The sequence below is a fragment of the Heptranchias perlo genome, chromosome 26 (genome assembly GCF_035084215.1).
Source record: "Heptranchias perlo isolate sHepPer1 chromosome 26, sHepPer1.hap1, whole genome shotgun sequence".
In the NCBI taxonomy this organism is placed as follows: Eukaryota; Metazoa; Chordata; class Chondrichthyes; order Hexanchiformes; family Hexanchidae; genus Heptranchias; species Heptranchias perlo.
The window spans coordinates 43,609,316-43,633,763 of record NC_090350.1 but is presented as its reverse complement, the minus strand read 5'-3'; the positions used below and the strand labels follow the sequence as shown (position 1 = coordinate 43,633,763).

At 47.0% G+C, this 24,448-nt stretch overlaps 1 protein-coding gene across 1 annotated transcript in view; it reads left to right on the top strand.

Moving 5' to 3' along the window:
- Positions 1-24,448, top strand: part of LOC137342780 (AT-rich interactive domain-containing protein 1A-like) — a 68,654-nt gene that overhangs the window by 29,830 nt on the left and 14,376 nt on the right. Inside the window, exons 4-11 of the mRNA XM_068006958.1 lie at positions 6,091-6,331; positions 7,246-7,332; positions 8,225-8,392; positions 9,156-9,471; positions 11,653-11,798; positions 17,955-18,064; positions 21,208-21,417; positions 24,060-24,264. Coding sequence (XP_067863059.1) covers positions 6,091-6,331; positions 7,246-7,332; positions 8,225-8,392; positions 9,156-9,471; positions 11,653-11,798; positions 17,955-18,064; positions 21,208-21,417; positions 24,060-24,264 — 1,483 coding nt within the window. The remainder of the gene's footprint in view (positions 1-6,090; positions 6,332-7,245; positions 7,333-8,224; positions 8,393-9,155; positions 9,472-11,652; positions 11,799-17,954; positions 18,065-21,207; positions 21,418-24,059; positions 24,265-24,448) is intronic.

Here is a 24,448-nt window from a genome sequence, read left to right as displayed (position 1 = left end):
ACGCTGCTGTTGCAGAGAACCGTTCTCGGGTTTCTGATACACAGCGTGGTGGAGAGAGGCTCATTGTGTTTCTCAAAATACTCCATTGTTCTTGTGGACTAACTGCTTTAAATATGATGTGGAGATGCCGGTGATGGACTGGGGTTGACAATTGTAAACAATTTTACAACACCAAGTTATAGTCCAGCAATTTTATTTAAATAGTTCAGTCCTTCCTCTTGATGTGCCACACATGCCTTGGGGACAGAGCGAGCAGTCACTTTTTGTAATTATAGTGGGGACAGAAACAGTCCCTTGCTGCTGCCATTTTTCTGTTTTAAACCCCTCAATAGTTAATGAGCGGGACAAAATCCTTTTGAATTGCTTAGAGTGGCAGTGCCATTTCCTTTCCCCTGTTAGTGTTGTTAACGTGTTCAGACTGCTCAGGAACATTGATTTCGCAAGAATGTGTGCTTGGCTCTTGTGTTTACTGCACCCCGCCTACCTAGCCCTTCATGTGTTGGGATTCTGGAATATCTGCTTGAGAAGGAGGCAAGGTGTTCACTCCGCATTCTGAGGGGACGTGTGCTCCAATGGTTTCTTAGTGCTCACACGTGGCTGATGAGCTGATAGATCTTTACTGAAATAAAACTTGCCGTAAATGTTTTGCAGCCTTGCATCCAGTTGAGATTAAGCCTTCGCCTGTGTTATGTGTAAAAGGTCAATGATGGGAGGGACAGAATGGGTGAGTGTGTCTGGGGGGTAATTTTTTTTAGTGAAACCATTTCCCCCATTATCCATTTTAAAGATGAAGGGTTTTCTGTGAGGCCCAAGGAATTGGTCCTTGGTGAAAATGGGCTGATGTCAGCTGTTTGAACTTCATGGACCGTGATTACACCCCAGCACCTGGCCATACAATGATCAGAAGTTCTGTTCTGTTCTGTCTGTAACCAGACAGCTGACAAGGAACTTGACAGCAGACTCTTGCTTTTTTTACCAAGTGACAGTCACCTGGGCTCTACAGACGAATCCACTTTTTAAAAAAAGTGGAGCTGTATAAAATGATCCAACATATTAGGAGTTAGTGCCTTCAGAGTAAATACTTCCTGATATCGTCTCCTCCTTTGATATTCTACCGACTCAGTATCTTCTGTCCATGGGAAGTGTTACTATTGAGACATAAGTAATAAAGATTATCAGAGTACACACCTGCATTCTGTGACTGGTATCTCAGGAAGTTGGATTTAGGAGATCTGACCCAATGTGCCTGTTCTTCCTTCACTTAATGGGGGGGGGGTCGGCCATTGTTCAAAAAACAGATGGAATTACAGCAAAGTGAGAAGGCAGGAGAGTGAAGTTAGCAGCAGCAAGTGGAGGGAAATGAAAAATGGGTCTGAAGGAAAGTGGGATTGGTATCCGATGGGTTTTTCTTTCCCATCTGGGACCCCGGAATTATTCTGGGGGGAGGGTGGGATTTGCATTTGGAACACCTGCCCCATTTTTGACCGCTGGGACCGGGCCACCACTTGATGGGGTTTGTGATAGTTTGCAGTGGGTGGGGAAACGTATTCTGTGCAGGTTTGTGCACGGTCAGTGACCTAGCGGACATCTTGTAGAGTTGAGTTTCCTCAGCACACTGGATCTGTGGCGTCAGCTCCTGTGTGTGGGGCAGTGCGCTCTAATGTTTCTCCCAATGTTGATAGGTTGTGAGGACAAATCACCAGACTGCTTTCTTTTAAAGTCTTGTGGTGCCTTGGATTTCGTTGAGTTTCTCACTAGTTCTCACGTGTTCTATGTTCATAAAAATTGTTTGTTGTGCTCATCAAGGTGAGGAGTGTTGGTGCTGGGCCGACCCATCTCATGCACCCAGTGGCAGCTCCAGGCACTCCCAGGTCAGGCACTACGCAATCAGAACAAAGCTCCCTGCTCCCTCTCCCCGGGCAGGGGGGTGAGCCTGCCTGTGGGGTGTACCCCCGGGCAAGGCGGGGGGGCCTCTCGGCAGACGCTGAGAGTGGCTAAATCTGTAGGAAATATCAGGGAGCAGCAAGTACACAGTGACACAACCTCAACACATCACACTCCATATAGTAATCAACACTCATTCATCAGGTCAGAGCCCGAAATAAAACTGGGCAGGATTTCAAAAGAAAGCGCAAGGCTTTTGTTAGGGAGCCAGCCAGGAGTGTGAGATTCAGTGTGAAATACTTGGACCGCTTCCAGTATTTTGATGGTAATGGCAGATGGGCAATAAATCGAAAGCACATGGAAAGCACGTGAGACAAACCAACCCACTCATTCTGTTATTGTTTACAAATGTAAATGCCGGCTGAGCCCTCAGCACTGACAGGAAGGGAGAGCGAGATTCACGTCAGCGAGAGGCTGTCTGAGCCTTCATGCTCACTGCAGATGAACAATATTGGGATCAGACCACAGGAAAAATTCTAATCTTTATTGGACATTTCACTGGAGTGGTAGCATAGGAATTATTTTCTCATTGTCATGGCTTCTTTAGTCCCAGTAATGTAACCTGCTGCTTAATGGAATATTTATACCTGAAGCCCGGTTAATGGTAGTTTCCCTACCAGCTGCATCCAGCCCCTTGCGCGTCGCTGTGAATATACTGAGTGATCCCCGTGTAGTGTAGCTCTGTTAACGTAGCACAACTTGATCAGTGCGGCCTATAGCCAGATCAATTAAAGACTAAAAATTAATTTGTTGTCATCGCAATGAAAGCAGCTCGCTGTAAAACAGGAGCAGGGCAATGGTGTGTGCGTAATGAAACTCTGCACACATTGGCTGATTCTCAGTGTGCAGTGTTAATCTGTGGCCATACTCGTTAGCTGGTTCTGTGTGTTGAGTTTTGTGCGTGTGTAACTGTGTGCGCGTCTCTGTGTAACTGTATCCATGCTGCTGATTCCAGGACAATCAGTTAATTTAAATTTTAACTCATTACATGTATCCAATGTATTGGGACAACCTGGTAGTCCTTGTCACCAGAATAAGTTAGTCTGCTTGGGCAGTCTCCCTCTTATGCTCTGGCTACATGGAGAAGCTGAGGCTGCCATTTTCTCTTGTTTACCCACCATCTTGTGAGGTGGTTTGGGAGCAGCCAGCACTGTGTGTGAAACAGGCCGGGTTAGTTCCTGTAACTTAATGTTGTGTGATTGTTGAGGATTACTGTCTCTGCTTGTTAAGGGGGCTGGGTGTGGGAAGTAGACATGTGGATAAAAGTTTGGTTTTCATCATGAGTTTGAGTCCTGTAACTAGCTAAATGATGACACAACTACTGTGTGGCTGGAAGAGCTGATTTAAAGGTTGCTGAGACACAAACTTGGCAGCAGTGGTATTGGGGAGCTGAAAAGCTGCCTGACAGTGAGCCTCAGTCATGGCCTGTCCAGGGGAGAGCGGAAACAACAAATTAATAGTGATTGGAAGAAGGCTGAGGCCAGTTTTGCAGGTTTGCTGTAGGATCCTGACTCAGGCAGAGTCTGTTATATGAAACAAGCTAGTGGGGTGGGACTGATTGAATTTTGGGGGGCCCGTGTGTGGTGGGAATTGGTATCTCTGGTATGTGTCTGACCCGAGCAGTGCATTATGGTCAGCGATGAGTGGGGTGTAAATTGTAAGGGCTTTCACATATCTCTATCACACTAAAAATAAAATTCTAAAAGGGAAATGAGTTTGTCTAAAAATGTGCACGGCCTTGGATTGTGCTGTGATTCTAGCAGGAGTTGTACACACGGGGCGGTTTAACTGGCCCTTGTGCTGTCTCCAGCTGACAGCTAATTACTCGATTGTTGTCTGATGCTTTGAACAAATTTTCAAAGAGCAAGAAAAAAGTAGTTCCAGTAATTTAAATGTGATGTGATGATGTCATTCTGCGAGAGGATGGTGTCTGGTAATCCATGACTGAACGGCTATGCCAGCCAGGGCTACGCTTAAAACAAGCATGAACAGCCACCTCCCACACCCACACTTCAAAGTGAATGTTTTACCTGAGCATATCCCCAGAGCTGGCTTTTAAAGATAAGCAGTGAGGGGTCACCCACTCCAGCTCCATCATTTTGGACTCTCAAGGTTATCGGATAGTGAGCCCTGTGTTTAATAGGTGACCATGTCAGCAGGTTAATGTAGCGCACAACTCTCTCTTCCCCCACCCCAGGGCTCTCGCCCCCTCCCCTGTGTTGGCTTGGTGCTGCCGCCTTTGTTTTTATTAAGGGAGAGGTGACTGGTGCAGTAAGTTTAAAAAGCTGTTTGCTGAAAGGATGTTCGGTTGGCATTTTTTTGAAGCTGTGCCGTGTTCGCGCGCACCCTCGCGTGTGCAGCTGTGCCGTGTTCGCGCGCACCCTCGCGTGTGCAGCTGTGCCGTGTTCGCGCGCACCCTCGCGTGTGCAGCTGTGCCGTGTTCGCGCGCACCCTCGCGTGTGCAGCTGTGCCGTGTTCGCGCGCACCCTCGCGTGTGCAGCTGTGCCGTGTTCGCGCGCACCCTCGCGTGTGCAGCTGTGCCGTGTTCGCGCGCACCCTCGCGTGTGCAGCTGTGCCGTGTTCGCGCGCACCCTCGCGTGTGCAGCTGTGCCGTGTTCGCGCGCACCCTCGCGTGTGCAGCTGTGCCGTGTTCGCGCGCACCCTCGCGTGTGCAGCTGTGCCGTGTTCGCGCGCACCCTCGCGTGTGCAGCTGTGCCGTGTTCGCGCGCACCCTCGCGTGTGCAGCTGTGCCGTGTTCGCGCGCACCCTCGCGTGTGCAGCTGTGCCGTGTTCGCGCGCACCCTCGCGTGTGCAGCTGTGCCATCTCATTGCCATCTCCCCATGTAGAAGATCGTTGCCACATTTGCCAACATAAGTCGCTGCATTTTGGAGTAACTCGTTGTATGTGAATTGCTTTGGGATATTTTGCAGAGGGCCGATTGAGCACGATATAAACTCAAGTTTTTCTTTGCAGTTGATGCAGTATAAAAGCAGCTGTCCCAAAGCAAATATTTCTGTTTAATATTTTTATCATGCTAAAGAAATATTGAGTTATTCCGGATATATTGTAGGTGATTTCTGACTCCTGACCTTTTTTGCATCTTTTGAGTTAATTGGTGCCGGACACCTTTCTGACACATTGCTGCCCAAATCTCAGACTCTGCGGCTGTTCACCATGACCAGTTTCAGGTGGACTATGTGTGGAGGGAGGGAGAGGCCCGTTGGTCATCCACTGGTGTGGAGGGAGAGGCCCGTTGGTCATCCACTGGTGTGGAGGGAGAGGCCCGTTGGTCATCCACTGGCGGGGGAGGGAGAGGCCCGTTGGTCATCCACTGGTGTGGAGGGAGAGGCCCGTTGGTCATCCACTGGCGGGGGAGGGAGAGGCCCGTTGGTCATCCACTGGCGGGGGAGGGAGAGGCCCGTTGGTCATCCACTGGCGGGGGAGGGAGAGGCCCGTTGGTCATCCACTGGCGGGGGAGGGAGAGGCCCGTTGGTCATCCACTGGCGGGGGAGGGAGAGGCCCGTTGGTCATCCACTGGCGGGGGAGGGAGAGGCCCGTTGGTCATCCACTGTGGGTGCGGAGGGAGGGAGAGGCCCGTTGGTCATCCACTGTGGGTGCGGAGGGAGGGAGAGGCCAGTTGGTCATCCACTGTGGGTGCGGAGGGAGGGAGAGGCCAGTTGGTCATCCACTGGTGTGGAGGGAGGGACGAGGTGGTCCTGACATAGTTTTTCTCCATTGATTGAACACAGGGCAGTGTTGGTATTGGGGGCTGGTTTTGGTGTGCTTGGTTTACTAGCAGTTCCCTACCAGCTAGAGGCTGCTGTCTGGAGATCAACACACAAGAATAGCATGAACTGGGAGTTGTGCGGTAAGAGGGGGTTTTGTTGGACTCTGTTCAGATGATTGCTTCCGCTCATTAATGAAGGAAACTGTAGCTTGTATTTTATAGTGTCTAACGAGTCTGGTCCCCTGGAGACTGTTCCACATGATGCATAGTCCAGCTTGGTTTCATTTCTTTAAACAATAATTTTCAGCATTTCAGTGCATGCAAAAGTTCGCGTTTATCAGTTCAAAAAAAAGAATTTGTCACAAATTTCATTACATAACCAGATCAGGTGGACCTAATTCTGCTTCTGGATTTGTAGGATTTGTCGGGTTCTATTGATGATTTGCCGACTGGGACAGAGGGGGCACTGAGCCCAGGAGTGAGTACATCAGGAATTTCCAGCAGTCAAGGGGAGCAAAGTAATCCTGCGCAGTCACCGTTCTCTCCTCATACCTCCCCACACCTGCCTGGAATCCGTGGCCCGTCACCTTCACCTGTAGGATCGCCAGCAAGTGTGACCCAGTCCCGGTCAGGGCCTCTGTCCCCAGCAGCAGTACCAGGTAGGAGCGTTTGTGTATTTCATTGCAAAGGTTTGCTGCATGAAGACCCACCTCATCAGATGGAATGAGAATGTTTACGTCTGTTCTGGGTCATTTCTTCTTACTCTCGAGTTTTATTATCTTTGTTACCAATTGTGGGGGGAAATCTGAAAGTTCAAGACTTTCAGAACTGAAAAGCTTAATTAGCATCTTTGTAACCTGTTTTGAAGAGACTGAGAGCAGAACAAGCTAGCAGGATGATGCATGTAGTATGTCCTGGGACTGTCCCTAAATTAGTTGCATTTTGCTTTTAGCCAAGTCAACAGTAAGGATTGAGCGCAGGAATTTGTCTCTGAAATAAGTCCTGCAGTTGCCTTGGCAGCTTGACATTATCAGCAGCTCCAATCCCATGGTCTTATTTACAGGTTGTGCTGATATGTTACAGACTGCACTAAAAGTGGCCTCAATGTAAAAATAGCAACTGTGAAAGAGGACTACACAAAATGGACAGAAGCCCCCCCTCCTCCCCCCAATCTCCCCAACCCAGTCCTCACAGCCTGCCTGCCCCCCCACCCCTGCCTCCAGTACCCCAGCCCCTACCTCAAACCCCACATTACAAATTGATGCAGCTGAGCATCTGCCTCCAGACCAGGACGCTACAGGTTAGAGGTGCAGGCCTACCTGTCCTTCATGTATCAGCTGGATAGATTTGCCCATTTGTTGTTAAGCCACAAAACTAACTGCATTCAGCTCATCCTATTTGAATTGCATTCCTTGTTGAAGGTGCTGTAGCCCCAATTCCCACCCCATCCAGCCAGCAGAGGAGGTAGAATTTAAATAGTGGGTGAGGAGTGAGGAGGGGGGAGCATCCTGCAGCAATGCTCCCTCGTTCCTTTGGGTAATGAGTAACTTGTTGTAAATTGTTTGCATGCTAGGTAATATGCCACCACGCCCTCCGAGCGGTCAATCAGATGGAATTCTGCATCCTGTCATGAACCCGTCGGCTATGGGGCAGGAACGAGGTGAGTTCACAGCTAACTATACTGAGAATACCATATTCAATCTGTGTTCACTACTCCAGCTGAAATAATTTACTCCCGTGGACAAAAACGAATGAACATGCGGACTAGCGGTGCCATTGCTGCAGTTTGCCAAAACGCAGCCGCCTTAATACTGGCAGGAAATGGTATGCAAACTAGTGTTACAATCGAAGGTGTTCTTTTTCTGGCAAACTCTTTCCCTCTCCTGACTGTGTGGTCCTTGCTGTGATACAGTTTGAGGTGTCAGTCGCACTCTGGTACCTGTAGCGCCCCAATTACTGCTGCACAGGAGTTTACAGAACAGAAGGAGACCATTCCACTTATGGTGTCCATGCTCACTCCTTGGAGTAATCCAAAACCTAATTTCACTGGCTGTTCTCTCCCCATAGCCCTGTATCTTTTCCAATTTTCAATGTCTATCTACACCTCCCTTCAAAGGTGCATTGGTCTCTGCCTCAACTACTGAGACCAGCCAAATGGGACTATTCTGGTCGGTCTGACTCATTCATATACCGCATGAGTTCATTGAGCTGTCGGCAAACAAAAGTATATTTGATAAAATGTGCAAGTGGGAAGCTTTTAATCAATATTTCACCCCAGATCTCTGATTAGTGAATAGAATTGCACACAGAAGTTACTTGTTTGGGCAAGGGCAATTAGTTGGAATGGATTTTCCCAGTTGAAGTTAGTCAAGTTTTGTGCATTTGTGTTCAAAAGAAAGAGGAGAAATCCTTGCCCTTAATACGGGGCCTTATCATGCAGGCAAAGTGTCTCTAGGTGCTTCACACAATTAATTCCTTTTGCAGTAAGTTATGTGGCTAGTTTAAAGCCGTACCTGGTTTTCACTGAATGGTGTCTTTTTCCCACTCTGCAGGCTACATGCAGAGAAGCTCACAGCTGCCTCAGTACAGCTCCCCACAGACAGGATCAGCCTTGTCACCGCGACAATCTTCTGGAGGCCAGATGCATGCTGGGATGAGCCCGTATCAGCAGAATAACTCTGGAAATTACGGACCTCAAAGTGCCCAGTACGGGCCTCAAGGTGAGTCTCTGCTTCGTGTGACAACAGCTCAGCTGGGACTTTGGCCGTGTGTATCGATGTGTATCTCTGCTCTCCTCAACGCCTGCAATTACTGGACCCTTTGTCACGGGAAGGGCACTTAATGGATGTACTACTTGCCTCCCAAGATGTGAACACCTGTTTAAGTGTAATTGCATGTGTGCAAATGCGATTCATCAGTTTGCTGTTGCAGATACTCATTTGGACAGTTGCACACTTGCTGTGTAAATTCAACCACGTGGACACTTGTACTGTTAACGCTAACAATTGGATAAATTAACTTTGCTGCTTTACTCACATGTTCTATAGCTCCACACTCAGAGCCAAGTCTGCTTCAAGGGATTTCCTCCCTTTTTATTGTACCACTCTCTGCTGTCTCTTGCCAAATTGGCAGTGAGCAGTTTGTGCTGTATTTCTCCCTTGTCGTTACTCTGCTTACAGTGCTGAGCTGCTGTCAAACCTCTGTCCTGCGGCTGGTTGTGGGGCGAGTGTGTTTGAGTTTACAGCGTGGGGAATAACAGATTCCCGCCTCAGTATTGACAACATGCAGTCCTGTATCTGCTGATCTCTATAATTCACGTTCTTCAGTTATTGTGGGTTCTTTCTCGTCAAGACAGTTTTTTAAATCCTCTTTGGCATGTAAGGATTGAGCGGTGGTTCTTTTCAACTCCTTTTATCTGGACTGAGGCAGATACATTGAGGCACATTTCTGCTCTGCTTATTTTTCACCTTCTCTTTTAAACAGGGGGCTATCCCAGACAACCCAACTATAACACAATGCCCAATGCAAACTACGGCTTGGGGGGCACCATGAATGCCATGACGGCCGGCAATCAGATGCACGGCCAGGGTCCAGCGCCGCCTTATGGTGGGATGCCACCAGGGAGAATGGGACCCACACCGATGGGTAACCGGCCGTACGGAGGCAATATGACACCGAATACAGCGAACCTGTCGGCACAAATGAGCTCAGGAATGTGCCCGCCACCAGCTATGAACCGCAAGGCTCAGGATGCAGCAGTTGCCGCGATGCATGCTGCAGCAAACTCGGTACACAACAGGTAAGTGCAGCAACGAGCGCATGGCTGTAAGATTAAAAGAATACTGGAAGACAATGGAATGGGAACCAACAAAATGGAGAAGAGCATGAACTGGGACATTTCAGGGGAATGAATACTGTGGGAAGTTGAATGTGAGACATTTTGTTTTATTAATGTGTGTCAGTGAGATGTGGTGCTGTAATCTGGGCTCATTGTGCAGAGTGGCTGCGAGCAGATTACTGGAGCATTCATTTGATCAAAGTTGGTGGGGGGGGTTACCGGAGCAGGGTGGGGGTACCGGAGTGTGAATCCTTGAATTTGGCGGTGTTTACGGTATATATGTATGAGGATACATCTATCTCCGGGACTGAAATCCTGGTGGATTAGTCTGATGAATGCTGCAGTGGGTGGGAGGTATGGAGGTTGCCAGCATATAGGTCTGGAGGTTCACCGTCTATAATTGTAAGAAGGCTAATTAGTCTCTATTTGTGAACTGACGATAATGAGGAGGATTGGGATTGGCAGTTGAACTGGGAATTGATTAGTGCGGTTTCGCAGGAGGGAACTGCAGCAAGTAAACAACTCTGAACTGCCCAATCACTGTCTGTGGTGTATCAGGCGGTAAATACACGGTGTGAGTTTTCCAGCCTGACGCGGCTGTATCCAGGTTCCTGGGGGAGGTGGGGGGAAGGATAGTCTTTCTACCCGTTGGTATCTGAGACACCGGGTGGAATGCCACCCTCAGCATGTAGTGTGACGCTGGGTTTGTGGAGGGCACAGGGCAACCTCGTGACCACACTGTCACTGGTGCATCAAATTCACACTCACATTTGGTCATTTGTTCCCATAGTTAATGTGAAAAAAAATGATTAGTTTAAAATTGATTCAGGATTGCTGTTTGGTGATTGAAAAAATTAAATTCTGTATTGTGTGGGATTATGGGATTTTTCAGAAATTCTGCCAGTGTTTCTGTGAAAACCATGAATTAGTGACCGTGATTATTATGTCCAATGAGTCAAAAGATTCAATGTCCTGTAGCAATAGTAACTGTCTGAAAAGTACAATTGACAATGAGGTGTAAGGATGGAGAAAGCAAGGGATCAATCTGGCCAGCAGTTCAACAGAAGCCAAATATCAGTCAATATACAAAACTCACAGCTGGATCTGGTGACAGGATCTGGGAGTTCAAATATTAAATGTACAAAATGGCTGTTATCAGAGTTTGTTGTGAAACAAATGTGATGTTATTTAAATGACTGGTCCGAGTGGGTTTAATTTTATAATGATTTTTTTTGTTCAGTGCTTGCATGGTAGTTCTCTTATTTACCGTTGCATTGTACAGCAAGCTGCCATATATCAGACTGCAAAACTATTTCCTCTGGTGGGGGGAGTCCAGAACAAGGGGGCATAACCTTTAAAATTAGAGCCAGGCCGTTCAGGGGTGATGTCAGGAAGCACTTCTTCACACAAAGGGGAGTGGAAATCTGGAACACTCTCCCCCAAAAAGCTGTTGAGAACATAAGAACATAAGAAATAGGAGCAGGAGTAGGCCAATCGGCCCCTCAAGCCTGCTCTGCCATTCAATAAGATCATGGCTGATCTGATCCTAACCTCAAATCTAAATTCATGTCCAAAAAGGAGTGGCCGGGGATCAATTGAAAATTTCAAAACTGATAGATTTTTGCTGGATAAGGAACCAAGGCGGGTAAATGGAGTTGAGATACAGATCAGCCAAGCTTTAATTGAATGGCGGAACAGGCTCGAGGGGCTGAATGGCCTCTTCCTGATCCTATTATCTGATCATATTAAACTTTGTGTTTGGGTAGGGGGATGTTACCCAATTAGCACCATCGGTTTTGACGATATTTCAATGATTGGAGCTCAGGGTCAGGGGTGAGGTCTCTCTGCTCGCTCTGTTGACCGTTGCTCTTTGTGCACCATGTGATTGGCCAGAATCCTGGAATGACACATGGAGCCAGTGACTTAAGCATCTGAATCACACCTTCCTAAAAATTGGCTGGCCCACAAGGATGTGAAAATCTTCCTCGGAAGCAGTACTAGGAAGTCTAAACCCATGCCCATTCGGGCCTAGTGGGTTTATGACCACTTTAAACCTCCATACTCTCAATCTTTTGTAATGCGCGTAAGATTGGTGCTGATTAACTCTTCTGTTCCTCAAATGTTTCCCCTTTTTTAATGCAGGCAACCAGGTTATCCAACCCTGAATCAGGGAGGTATGATGGGTGCTGGCTCTCCTTACAGTCAAGGCATGAACAGTATGGCTGGGATGATGAATCCACAGGGTTCGCCATATTCCATGGCTGGAAACATGGTGAATAGCTCTGCAGGTAAGGGCACAGGTACTAGACCCGCAGTGGATGAGCACAGTACAGTAAGACAGTGGCATCGTTGTAATGTTCCGTAATGGCTCTGGTTTCTGGTTTAACTATTTCTTCTTATTTCTGGGCCTGCCAGATAAATGTTACCATGAAGTACTAATCGCAAACTTACCAAATGCCAGTAGAAGTGACTAGTCACTTGTCAGCTGTGGCTCAGTTGGGAGCACTCTCACCCGAGTCAGAGGTTGTGGGTTCAAGTTCCATTCGAGACTTGAGCACAAAATCTAGGCAGACGCTCCCAGCGCTGCACTGAGGGAGTGCTGCACTATCGGGGGCCGTCTTTCACATAAGACATTAAACCGAGGCCCCGTCTGCCCTCAGATGGACGTAAAAGATCCCCCGGTGTCTTGACCAATATTTATCCCTCAACCAACATCACTGAAACAGATTATCTAGTCATTTATCTCATCGCTGTTTGTGGGATCTTGCTGTGTGCAAATTGGCTGCTGCGTTTCCTACATTACAAGTGACTAAACTGCAAAAGTGCCTCATTGGCTGTAAAGCATTTTGGGACGTCCTGAGGTTGTGAAAGGCGCTGTAGAAATGGGAGTTCTTCTTCCTTTTCCTTTTCTTTTCTTCCTTTTCCCCTTCCTTCCTTTTCTTTCTTTATTAAAGGAAATATATTCATTAGCTGTAGATAAGGCAAATGTCAGAACAAATTATACTGACATCGTACAGATCAGTGGTGAGGCCAGTACTGCAGACTACCAGAATTGTTGCCTTACTTCATAAAGGATATAGAGAGCACTGAGCAGAATGAGTCCAGGCCTTGAGGACTAAGTTGTAAAGAAATGCTCAAACGACTAAACTCATTTTTGCTGGAGAAAAGCCCAAGGAGGTAAACAGAATAGTTAACTTGGACAATGAGAATAGACAAGCAGCCAACATAAAAGGGAATCCAAAAGTCTTCTACAGGCATGTAAACAGTAAACGGGTAGTAAGAGGAGGGGTGGGGCCGATTAGGGACCATAAAGGAGATCTACTCATGGAGGCAGAGGGGATGGCCGAGGTACTAAATGAGTACTTTGTATCTGTCTTTACCAAGGAAGAAGATGCTGCCAGAGTCTCAGGAAGGAAGATATAGTTGAGATACTGGATGGACTAAAAATTGATAGAGGAGGTACTAGAAAGGCTGGCTGTACTTAAAGTAGATAAGTCACCCAGTCTGGATGGGATGCGTCCTAGGTTGCTGAGAGAAGTAAGGGTGGAAATTGTGGAGGTACTGGCCGTAATCTTCCAAACATCCTTAGATATGGGGGTGGTGCCAGAGAACTGGAGAATTGCAAATGTTACACCCTTGTTCAAAAAAGGGTGTAAGGATAAACCCAGCAACTACAGGCCAGTCAGTTTAACCTCAGTGGTGGGGAAACTTTTAGAAACGATAATCCGGGACAGAATTAATAGTCACACGGACGAGTGTGGATTGATTAGGGAAAGCCAGCACGGATTTGTTAAAGGCAAATCGTGTTTAACTAACTTCATAGAGTTTTTAGATGAGGTAACAGAGAGGGTCGATGAGGGCAATGCATTTGATGTGGTGTATATGGACTTTCAAAAGGCATTTAATAAATTGCCGCATGGTAGGCTTATCATCAAGATTGCAGCCCATGGAATAAAGGGGGCAGTAGCAACATGGATACAGAATGGGCTAAGGGACAGGAAACAGAGAGTGATGGTGAACGATTGTTTTTCAGACTGGAGGGAGGTGTACAGTGGTGTTCCCCAGGGGTCGGTGCTGGGACCACTGCTTTTCTTGATATATATTAATGACTTGGACTTGGATGTACAGGGCACAATTTCAAAATTTGCACGAGACAAAACTTGGAATGGTAGTAAACAGTGAGGAGGATGGTGATAGACTTCAAGAGGATATTGACAGGCTGGTGGAATGGGCAGACGCTTGGCGGATGAAATTTATCACAGAAAAATGCGAAGTGATACATTTCGGTAGGAAGAATGAGGAGAGGCAATATAAACTGGAGAGCACAATTCTAAAAGGGGTCAGGAACAGAGAGATCTGGGGGTTTATGTGCACAGATCATTGAAGGTGGCAGGGGAGGTTGAGAAAGTGGTTAAAAAAGCATACGGGATCCTGGGCTTTGTAAATAGAGGCACAGAGTACAAAAGTATGGAAGTCATGATGAACCTTTATAAAACACTGGTTCGGCCACAGCTGGAGTATTGTGTCCAGTTCTGGGCACCGCACTTTAGGAAAGATGTGAAGGCCTTAGAGAGGGTGCAGAAGAGATTTACTAGAATGATTCCAGGGATTGGGACTTTAGTTACGTGGATAGACTGGAGAAGCTGGGGCTGTTCTATTTGAAACAGAGAAGGTTGAGAGGAGATTTGATAGAATGTTCAAAATCATGAAGGGTCCAGACAGAGTAGCGAGAGAAACTGTTCCCATTGGCGGAGGGATCAAGAACCAGAAGACACAGATTTAAGGTGATTAGCAAAAGTACCAAAGGTGACATGAGGAAAAACTTTTTTTACACAGCAGTTGGTTGCGATCTGGAATACACTGCCTGAGGGGGTGGTGGAGGCAGATTCAATCATGTCCTTCAAAACGGAATTGGATAAGTACTTGAAAAGAAAAAAATTGCAGGGCTACGGGGATAGGGCGGGGGAGTGGGACTAGCTGGATTGCTCTTGCATAGAGCCAGCACAGACATGATGGGCCAAATGGCTTTCCTTCTGTGCTGTAACCTTTCTACGATTCTGTGAGCATAGGGCTGTAGGACATGAGTTGAGATGTCACGTACTTTGAGCTAAGTTAGAGATCACAGGATAGGTGCACATAAAGGCAGGACTAACCTTACTTATGGCTTTAGTGGAACAGAATCCCAGACAAGAGAATTCAATTGAGACCAATTGGCAACTTTTCTCATTCCTGATTTTCTTGTCTTAAAATTATTCAAGCTGATTTTAAGGGGATATCTGTGCTATTTGGGTTGTACATGCAGCGTCTGTGCAGGAACTACTGATTCACTGCATGTCAACCAGCAGCAGTTTTGAAAGAGCAGCCCATTATTCTAAGATTATGCCTCCTAGCTCTAGTTTCACCCATCCTTGGGAACATCCTTACCGCATCCACCCGATCAAGCCCCTTCACAATCTTATATGTTTCAATAAGATCGCCTCTCATTCTTCTGAACTCCAATGAGTAGAGTCCCAATCTACTCAACCTCTCCTCATACGTCCACCCCCTCATCCCCAGGATTAACCGAGTGAACCTTCTTTGTACTGCCTCGAGAACAAGTATGTCTTAAGTATGGAGACCAAAACTGTATGCAGTATTCCAGGTGCGGTCTCACCAATACCTTATGTAACTGCAGCAATACCTCCCTGTTTTTATATTCTATCCCCCTAGCAATAAAAGCCAACATTTCGTTGGCCTTCTTGATCACCTGCAAACTAACTTTTTGATTTTCTTGCACTAGGACCCCCAGATCCCTTTGTACTGCAGTACTTTCCAGTTTCTCGCCATTAAGATAATAACTTGCTCTCCGATTTTTCCTGCCAAAGTGCATAACCTCACATTTTCCAATATTGTATTGCATCTGCCAAATCTCCGCCCACTCACCCAGCCTGTCTATATCCCCTTGTAGGTTTTTTATGTCCTCCTCACTCTCTACTTTCCCTCCCATCTTTGTATCATCTGCAAACTTTGATATGTTACACTCGGTCCCCTCCTCCAAATCGTTAATATAGATTGTAAAGAGTTGGGGACCCAGCACCGACCCCTGCGGAACACCACTGGCTACTGGTTGCCAGTCCGAGAATGTACCATTTATCCCAACTCTCTGCTTCCTGTTAGATAACCAATCCTCCACCCATGCCAGAATATTACCCCCAATCCAGTGATTCTTTATCTTGAGCAATAATCTTTTATGTGGCACCTTGTCGAATGCCTTCTGGAAGTCCAAATACACTACGTCCACTGGTTCCCCTTTATCCACCCTGTACGTTATATCCTCAAAGAACTCAAGCAAATTTGTCAGACATGACTTCCCCTTCGTAAAGCCATGCTGACTTTGTCCTATTAAATTATGTTTATCCAAATGTTCCGTTACTGTCTCCTTAATAATAGACTCCAAAATTTTACCCACCACAGATGTTAGGCTAACTGCTCTATAATTTCCAGCCTTCTGCCTACTACCCTTTTTAAATAAGGGTGTTACATTAGCAGTTTTCCAATCTGCCGGGACCTTTGCCGAGTCCAGAGAATTTTGGAAAATTATTACCAAAGCATCCACAATCCCTACTGCCTCTTCCCTCAAGACCCTGGGATGTAAGCCATCAGGTCCAGGGGATTTATCCGCCTTGAGTCCCATTAATTTACTGAGTACCAATTCCTTAGTGATTTTAATCGTATTTAGCTCCTCCCCCCCTCGAGCCCCCTGTTTGTCCAGTGTTGGGATATTCTTAGTGTCCTCTACCGTAAAGACTGAAACAAAATATTTGTTCAGCATTTTTGCCATCTCCATGTTTCCCACCATTAATTTCCTGGTCTCATCCTCTAAAGGACCTACGTCTGCCTCAGCCACCCTTTTTCTTTTTATATAACTGTAGAAACTCTTGCTATCTGTTTTTATATTTTTTGCTAATTTATTTTCATAATCTATCTTCCCTTTCTTAATCAATCCTTTCGTTACTTTTTGCTGTCTTTTGAAGACTTCCCAATCTTCTATCCTCCCACTAAGTTTGACTACTTTAGTACCTGTACCAGGTCCTCGTCTGCGCCAGTGAGAGTTGTGTAAACAGTGCCTCAGAGTGGCTCTGGGGTATTTGAGATTCTTGTACCCCAAGTTGTTGAGGCTTTGAAGTATGTTGTGCTTAAAGTAGCAGTGAACCTTATAAATTTTGTTTTAAAATATGGTACAGAATTTTCTGTAGGCTAAACAGAATTATAAGTCTGTTAGAAATATTGATGCTGTAAATGTATTGAGCATTTTGTTGGAAAGGACTGTGGTAAGAGAGAATTTGCATGTCTATGGCACCATAGCAAAGCGATTGACAGCCAGTGAATTACTTTTGACGTGACGACACTGCTGTTGCTATGTAGACAAACATAGCAGCCAATTTGTGCCCAGCAAGGCCCCTCATAACAAATCAGGTAACCAGTCAGTTGATCTGGTTTTTTTATTTGTTCATGGGATGTGGGCTTCACTGGCAAGGCCGGCATTTATTGGCCATCCCTAATTGCCCTTGAGAAGGTGGTGGTGAGCCGCCTTCTTGAACCGCTGCAGTCCGTGTGGTGAAGGTTCTCCCACAGTGCTGTTAGGAAGGGAGTTCCAGGATTTTGACCCAGCGACGATGAAGGAACGGCGATATATTTCCAAGGCCGGATGGTGTGTGAATGATGATGTTTGTGGATAAATATTGGCCAAGACACAAGGAGAGCTCCCTAATCTTTGATTAGTGCATGGGATCTTTTACATCTACCAAATCACACACCATCCCAACTTGGAAATATATCGCCGTTCCTTCATCGTTGCTGGGTCAAAATCCTGGAACTCCCTTCCTAACAGTACTGTGGGAGAACCATCACCACACGGACTGCAGCGGTTCAAGAAGGCGGCTCACCACCACTTGAAGGGCAATTAGGGATGGGCAATAAATGCCGGCCTCGCCAGTGACGCCCACATCCCATGAACAAATAAAAAAAGTAGGCATTCGAGGCCTTGGCTTAACATATCCAAAAAATGGCATCTTCAGCAATGCGGCACTCCCTCAGTACTGCACTTGAGTGTCAGCCAAGATTACTTGCTGAGGACCTTGAATGGAGCTTGAACACACCACATACTGACTCGGGTGAGAGTTCTACCAACAGAGCCAAGCTGACACCTAAACCCACGGTTACCACTAACGCTCCTGTTTAGCAAATGCAATGTTCCTAACTGTCACGTTGCACAGTTGCAATAAACTGCCAGTGTGGGTTGGTGCTTTGCAAAGAATGTGCAGGAAACCCAGAGGAAAACTAACCTTGTTAGCACAAAAGAAAAAACTGTACAGCTAATCTTTGTGTTTGTACATTAGGCTCCTGGCGAGTGGTTAATCCTGTACTGGCCGAGTATTTAACAGCACTCCCTTGCCTTCCTGTAGGAATGACTCCCAGTCCGGAGATGATGGCGCTTGGAGAAGGAAAGTTACCGCCAACACAGAAAGCAAACAACAAGGCGGACGGAATGACGAAGGCTGAGCCCAAGTCAAAGGTGAGACCGTGGTGTGGGGTGGCGGGCAGTACCGGGTGCCCAGTTTTCAAAACTCAGCTGTTACTTGGGAACTAGATGAGAAGAATTAATGGTGCCGTTCTTCACAAAGAACGGCTGCTGCCCGACTCGGACTTTGATCTACTCCACTGTGCCTGAGCTACGATATGAACATTGTGTTTAATTTATTCCTGATAATTTGAGCTCATGGAATGAAGGATTGCCATTGTTGAGGATTGAGCATTTTACACTTCCTGGCACCCATTGCCGGCGTCAATTGGCACCGGCTCAGCATTGCCGGCGTCGATTGGCACCGGCTCGGCATTGCCGGCGTCGATTGGCACCGGCTCGGCATTGCCGGCGTCGATTGGCACCGGCTCGGCATTGCCGGCGTCGATTGGCACCGGCTCGGCATTGCCGGCGTCGATTGGCACCGGCTCGGCATTGCCGGCGTCGATTGGCACCGGCTCGGCATTGCCGGCGTCGATTGGCACCGTCTCGGCATTGCCGGCGTCGATTGGCACCGGCTCGGCATTGCCGGCGTCGATTGGCACCGGCTCGGCATTGCCGGCGTCGATTGGCACCGGCTCGGCATTGCCGGCGTCGATTGGCACCGGCTCGGCATTGCCGGCGTCGATTGGCACCGGCTCGGCATTGCCGGCGTCGATTGGCACCGGCTCGGCATTGCCGGCGTCGATTGGCACCGGCTCGGCATTGCCGGCGTCGATTGGCACCGGCTCGGCATTGCCGGCGTCGATTGGCACTGGGCCAAGTGCAGCACATCTCTGATGTGAGTAAAACTCCCTTTGCTGTGTCCCAACAATTAGCCTTACTTCGAACCTCAGTCTTTGTATTAGTGCATTGTTTGTCCAACTTTTTGGAGTGGGGACCCTCCTGCTAATGTTGATACGCTCAAGGGGACCCCCAACCTTAATTCCCAAAGACCGTGTCATCCACTCAAAGGAAAGCAGAGAGCGCTGTTATCAGCATACAGCGGCATGTGGTAGTACGTCAAAAAAATACATAAATCGGATGGCACTAACCGATCTTAATGACTTTGTGGACCTTCTAAGATTCCCTCGGGGCTGGAGACCCCAGTTTGAAAAGCTGTGCGTTCAGGTGCCTTTCTGTATAACACCAATCATCTTCTGTGGCCTGTCTGAATGGGTTTGCCTTTGTGTGTTGAATTTTGGGACCATGCCCTTTAGAAACTGTCAAAGTTAATTTCACAAAAGATTCTTGCAGAGATCTTCATCCTCATCACCTGGACTAGTTTTGAAGAAGGTCCTTATTCTAACACCATGCCATCTAGTTCCCTTCCCTTCAGATAATTAACAAATTCCGGGGAGGAGTTTACTGCTGGTCAGATGTATGGATATCCTTAGAGCTCTGTTCTTCGTCTTATGGGACGAGTGAGGATGTGATGTGATGTTAGTTTGTGCACAATATTCTAATTAGACCGTAACTTCAAAAACCCTTGCTATAAACTGTTGTAGCCGTACAGGCAAATCGTCCACTGTTTGAGGACTGAAGGATTCGCCCCAAAGGATAAATGAGTCAGTAAGAAGTGTGACCCATGAGTTTATCCACGTATTTGATCCCGTTTTTAGTTAACCACCTGTAGAATGTCCAGATTTATCAGATGCCCAAAGAGAATAAGGTTTCTCCAGTATAATCGGAACCTGCCCTCAAGAGTTTGAGGGTTCCTCTATACACTCCATGCACTGTTCATCCACCAAACCAGATTCTGTGCATTCAACTGTTAAGCTCCAGAACATCAGTAGATTTCAATGAGCCCTTATTAAATGTGTTGATGGTTTAGGGCTGGTATATTTTGTATGTACAGTTACAAAAATGTACAACCTCAGGGCTGTGCTTACAAAGGGCTTCACTCAAATATAAGTGAAAGGTCAGTGGAACTTTCTGCTGTGTGATTTGATTGCAATAAGTGGGTATAGTTTTCAGCACTCGGTTTCTTAGCTTGGGTTTGCGATCGGATAAAACAGGTGACATGTTGAGTATGAAAATCCACGAGGTGCTGAAGTAGCTTGTGTCGATTCTGCCTCGCCTGTAGTGCACTTGCTTCAATGCCAGTCTGTTGCCGATTGTCTCTGGTTTTGCATCTGTATGTACAGGATGGTTTTGCTTTTGTGGTGACTATTTCAATCCATTGAAGAACCTGAATACTGTACCAACAGGCTAATTGTGTGGGCAGCAGGTCTCACGCAGCTTATTTTTCTGTGTTTGGATAAGGGGTTAGTCTCTTTGGGCTCTGTGCGGCCTCGAGCTGACTGTTTCCTGGCTTCAGAACTAGCTGCGCCTCTAGCTAAGCTGTTCTAGTACAGCTACAACACTGGCATCTACCCGACAATGTGGAAAATCAAGCGGCACTTACTCACCAATAACCTGCTCACCAATGCTCAGTTTCGGTTTCGCCAGGACCACTCTGCTCCAGACCTCATTACAGCCTTGGTCCAAACTTGGACAAAAGAGCTGAATTCCAGAGGTGAGGTGAGAGTGACTGCCATTGACATCAAGGCAGCATTTGACACAGTGTGACACCAAGGAGCCCGAGTAAAATTGACATCAATGGGAACCGGGGAAAACTCTCCAGTGGCTGGAGTCATACCTAGCACAAAGGAAGATGGTAGTGGTTGTTGGAGGCCAATCATCTCAGCCCCAGGACATTGCTGCAGGAGTTCCTCAGGCAGTGTCCTAGGCCCAACCATCTTCAGCTGCTTCATCAATGACCTTCCCTCCATCATAAGGTCAGTAATAGGGATATTCGCAGATGATTGCAGTGTTCAGTTCCATTTGAAACCCGTCAGATAATGAAGCAGTCCATGCACATTCCCCTCTAAGTCACACACCATCTCGACTTGGAAATATATCGCCGTTCCATCATCGTCGCTGGGTCTAAATCCTGGAACTCCCTCCCTAACAGCACTGTGGGAGAACCGTCACCACACGGACTGCAGCGGTTCAAGAAGGCGGCTCACCACCACCTTAAGGGTAATTAGGGATGGGTAATAAATGCTGGCCTTGCCAGCAAAGCCCACGTCCTATGAACGCATAATAAAAAAAAATTGGGACTTTGTTGTCGGGGTCTCTAATGCTCAGTAATTGACCAACCCGTCTCTTTGCAGAAGACCAGCTCTTCCACGACTACTAATGAGAAGATCACTAAACTGTACGAGCTGGGTGCGGAGCCAGAGCGCAAGATGTGGATCGATAGGTATTTTGCCTTTATGGAAGAGAAAGGCGCGATGATGACGAACCTCCCTGCGGTCGGCAGGAAGCCGCTGGACCTTTATCGACTCTACATGTCCGTCAAGGATATTGGGGGACTAACGCAGGTAGGTGTGAAGAAAGGCTTCAGCAGGGATTCAGGTTGCTCAACTTCATGGACTTTTTAAACTATTATTCTACAATGAAGCCCTGTCTTGGCTGTTTTATTTTTAATGCTCTCCAACTTGTTTCCTTCCCATCGTTAGTTTCCTGCATCCCTACCAGTGAATCTGGGGTGAGCTGCTATGATGCACAAAAACAGTGGGTTGGTTGACTGATCCCCTCTGGGAATTAGGCCCTTCCCCTTTATGGCCCAGGTTTGGTGCAGTCAGGCTTGTTGGTAGTGAACCTGTTATTACTGAATGTGAACCGTTTTCATCAGGTCACATGCACAGTGATGTATTGGCTTGAGTGCTGATTTGTGGGCCTTGCCTGGTGGTGGGCTGGGCTCTGTATTGCACATTGGCAGGCACTGGAAGCAGACAACTCATTTCCTTCAGACTGGTTTGGATTGGAAGTCCAATCCAGCTGAATGGGTGATGCATCCCAGTCCCTGAGAACATTCTGTGATAGAAACCCTGCAAACTCTTTCTTCCCAGCAGCACTTAGTAGTTTGGGATGCTCAAGAGTATTTACCGATAGCTTGTTAGAATAATACCATCACCCTCTAACTCATTGTACACAGAGCACACCCTTCCTTAGGAAAGTAAATGCTTCCAAAGGCCTGGTGTTCATCAGTAATTCCAGCCGAGTAATTATAGATTAAATCAGGGGTCAGCCTTTTTGGATGCTGTTCTGGTGGAAGCTAATTCCGTAATGTGTCCTGAGATGGATTTGTTTAAAATCCCATGCCCATCTCCCCTCACTGCCCCATTAACTAAATACGATTCAATTGAGCTTTTTGTTGGGTGAATACTCTTTGGGCAAGTGACGCACAGCTGCGTGCGGGGGCAGACATGCACATAAGATGGCCTGTGCAAACAGTGCTTCTCACCTCATCAACAGAAATACAGGGTTCCATTCATAGCTCTGTGAAGCAGTTATATTTCAGAAACTGTTCCCTTGCAGTTCAAATTGAGTAAGAAATTGGACTCAAGCATTCGGCACTGTAGAGTGGACTCAAGCATTCGGCACTGTAGAGTGGGCGAGTTCAGCGTCAATCTGCTATTCAGCTTGCTGCTTGATTTGAGCCGTACCGACTGAAAGGTGCTGAGCAGGGGCTGTGGTGCCTCCCTATAATTGGGAAGGGACAAGGTGAAAGACCAAATACCCGGGGCAACATTGATGGTTCCTAATGTCTTCTAGTGGCCAGCCAATATGAAGTCTGGGGTGGCCTGACACAAAGCTACCCTCATTCTTGACACAAGTCCAGGCAGATTGAAGACAGGTATGATAGCTCACTGAGAGGAAAAAATACATAAATACATTTTATACAAGAAATTACAACATTCTTTAAAATCTTTGAGTTCCTTTTCTAAATCTTGTGGACGTAGATAGTCTTGATGAAGATTCTTATTTGACCATTCTGACCAATTGCAATCTGATCAACTTTCGATGTCCATGAAGAGCAGCCTTGGTGCCAGCAGTGATTGTACCATTTCAGCAGGGGGCTTTCTGTAAAGCTGCTGGGCTTGTTGGGGTACCTAGATTGTGGGTACAAGTGCTGAGCAGTGCTTCCACTGGGCAGGTCTCGAGATTGATCTGCCACTCGACACTGATCCTTCCCAGGACATACCCGGAACATGACGTTTAGTTAAAAGAAAGAACTTGCATTTATACTCCAGGAAGTCCCAAAGCGCTTTACACCCAATGAAGTACTATTGAAGTGTAGTCACTGTTGTAATGTAGGAAATGCAGCAGCCAGTTTGCACAAAGCAAGGTCCCACAAACAGCAATGTGATAATGATCAGATAATCTGTTAGTGATGCTGGATGAGGGATAAATATTGGCCCCAGGATATCTGGGAGAATGTCCCTGCTCCTCTTCGAATAGTGCAATGGGGTTTTTTACATCCACCTGAGGGTAGTCTGTTTAAAGTCTCATCCGAAAGACTGCGCCTCCGACAGTGCAGCACTCCCTCAGTATTGCACTGGAGTGTCAGTTAAACTATGATAACCCAGTTTGGACGTATTCCGTGGATCGAAGTGCTTTTGTTGCTGTTGGTTAAATATTTTTAAATATCTTGATAGGTGAATGATTTTCAGCACCTGTGTAGATTGACCACATGCAGCCCTTCAATGCTTTTGGTTTTAAGTTTTTTTTTGTCATTACTGTGGATTCTGTGGTTCCGACGCCAGTTAAGTGCAGCAGGTTTAAGTGTTTAGACTGTGGTGTGTAACGGTGAGTCCTTGTTCCAAAGAGTCTTGAAATCCTGGTACAGTCCAGTCAGATTTGCTGATTGGGAGTTGTAAATCCTGATGGGTGTGGAATTGCAGCATGCTAGTGTTTACTGTTTGGGATTTTGAAGTTACTTCAATGCGGCTGACCAGAGATGGATTGTGTAACCTCAGCAGAGCTCTGACCCGGAGTGGAGTGAATTTGAGTGGAGTGATGTGGTGCAAGCTTCCGTGCTGGAATTGTAGCCCATTCCCAGATTCCAACTGATCTAATGCATTGTCCAGCAAAGACAGCTCACTGGGAGCCTCGGAGCTGCTCCCTGATGTAAACCAACACGTACCGTGACACTAAACAACCACTTCTTGTTGTGCAGGTGAATAAAAACAAAAAATGGCGCGAGCTGGCCACAAATCTGAGCGTGGGCACCTCGAGCAGTGCAGCCAGCTCTCTAAAGAAACAGTATATCCAGTGTCTGTTTGCCTTCGAGTGCAAGATCGAGCGAGGGGAGGATCCTCCACCAGACATCTTTGCCACAGATTCCAAAAAGCAACAACCAAAGATACAGCCTCCTTCTCCTGGTGAGTGTGATGGCAGCTGTGGTGAAAGGGGGATTTTTCTTTCTGTTCAGTGCAGGCCGTTTGGTCCTGTAGCTGAGGGTTTGTATAACTCCCGGCTGCTGTATGATGCACACGGTGCCATTGGTAGGGTGCGACTAAAGGCTATAAATGATGGTTTGTGATTTCACGTATAACTCACGAGTGA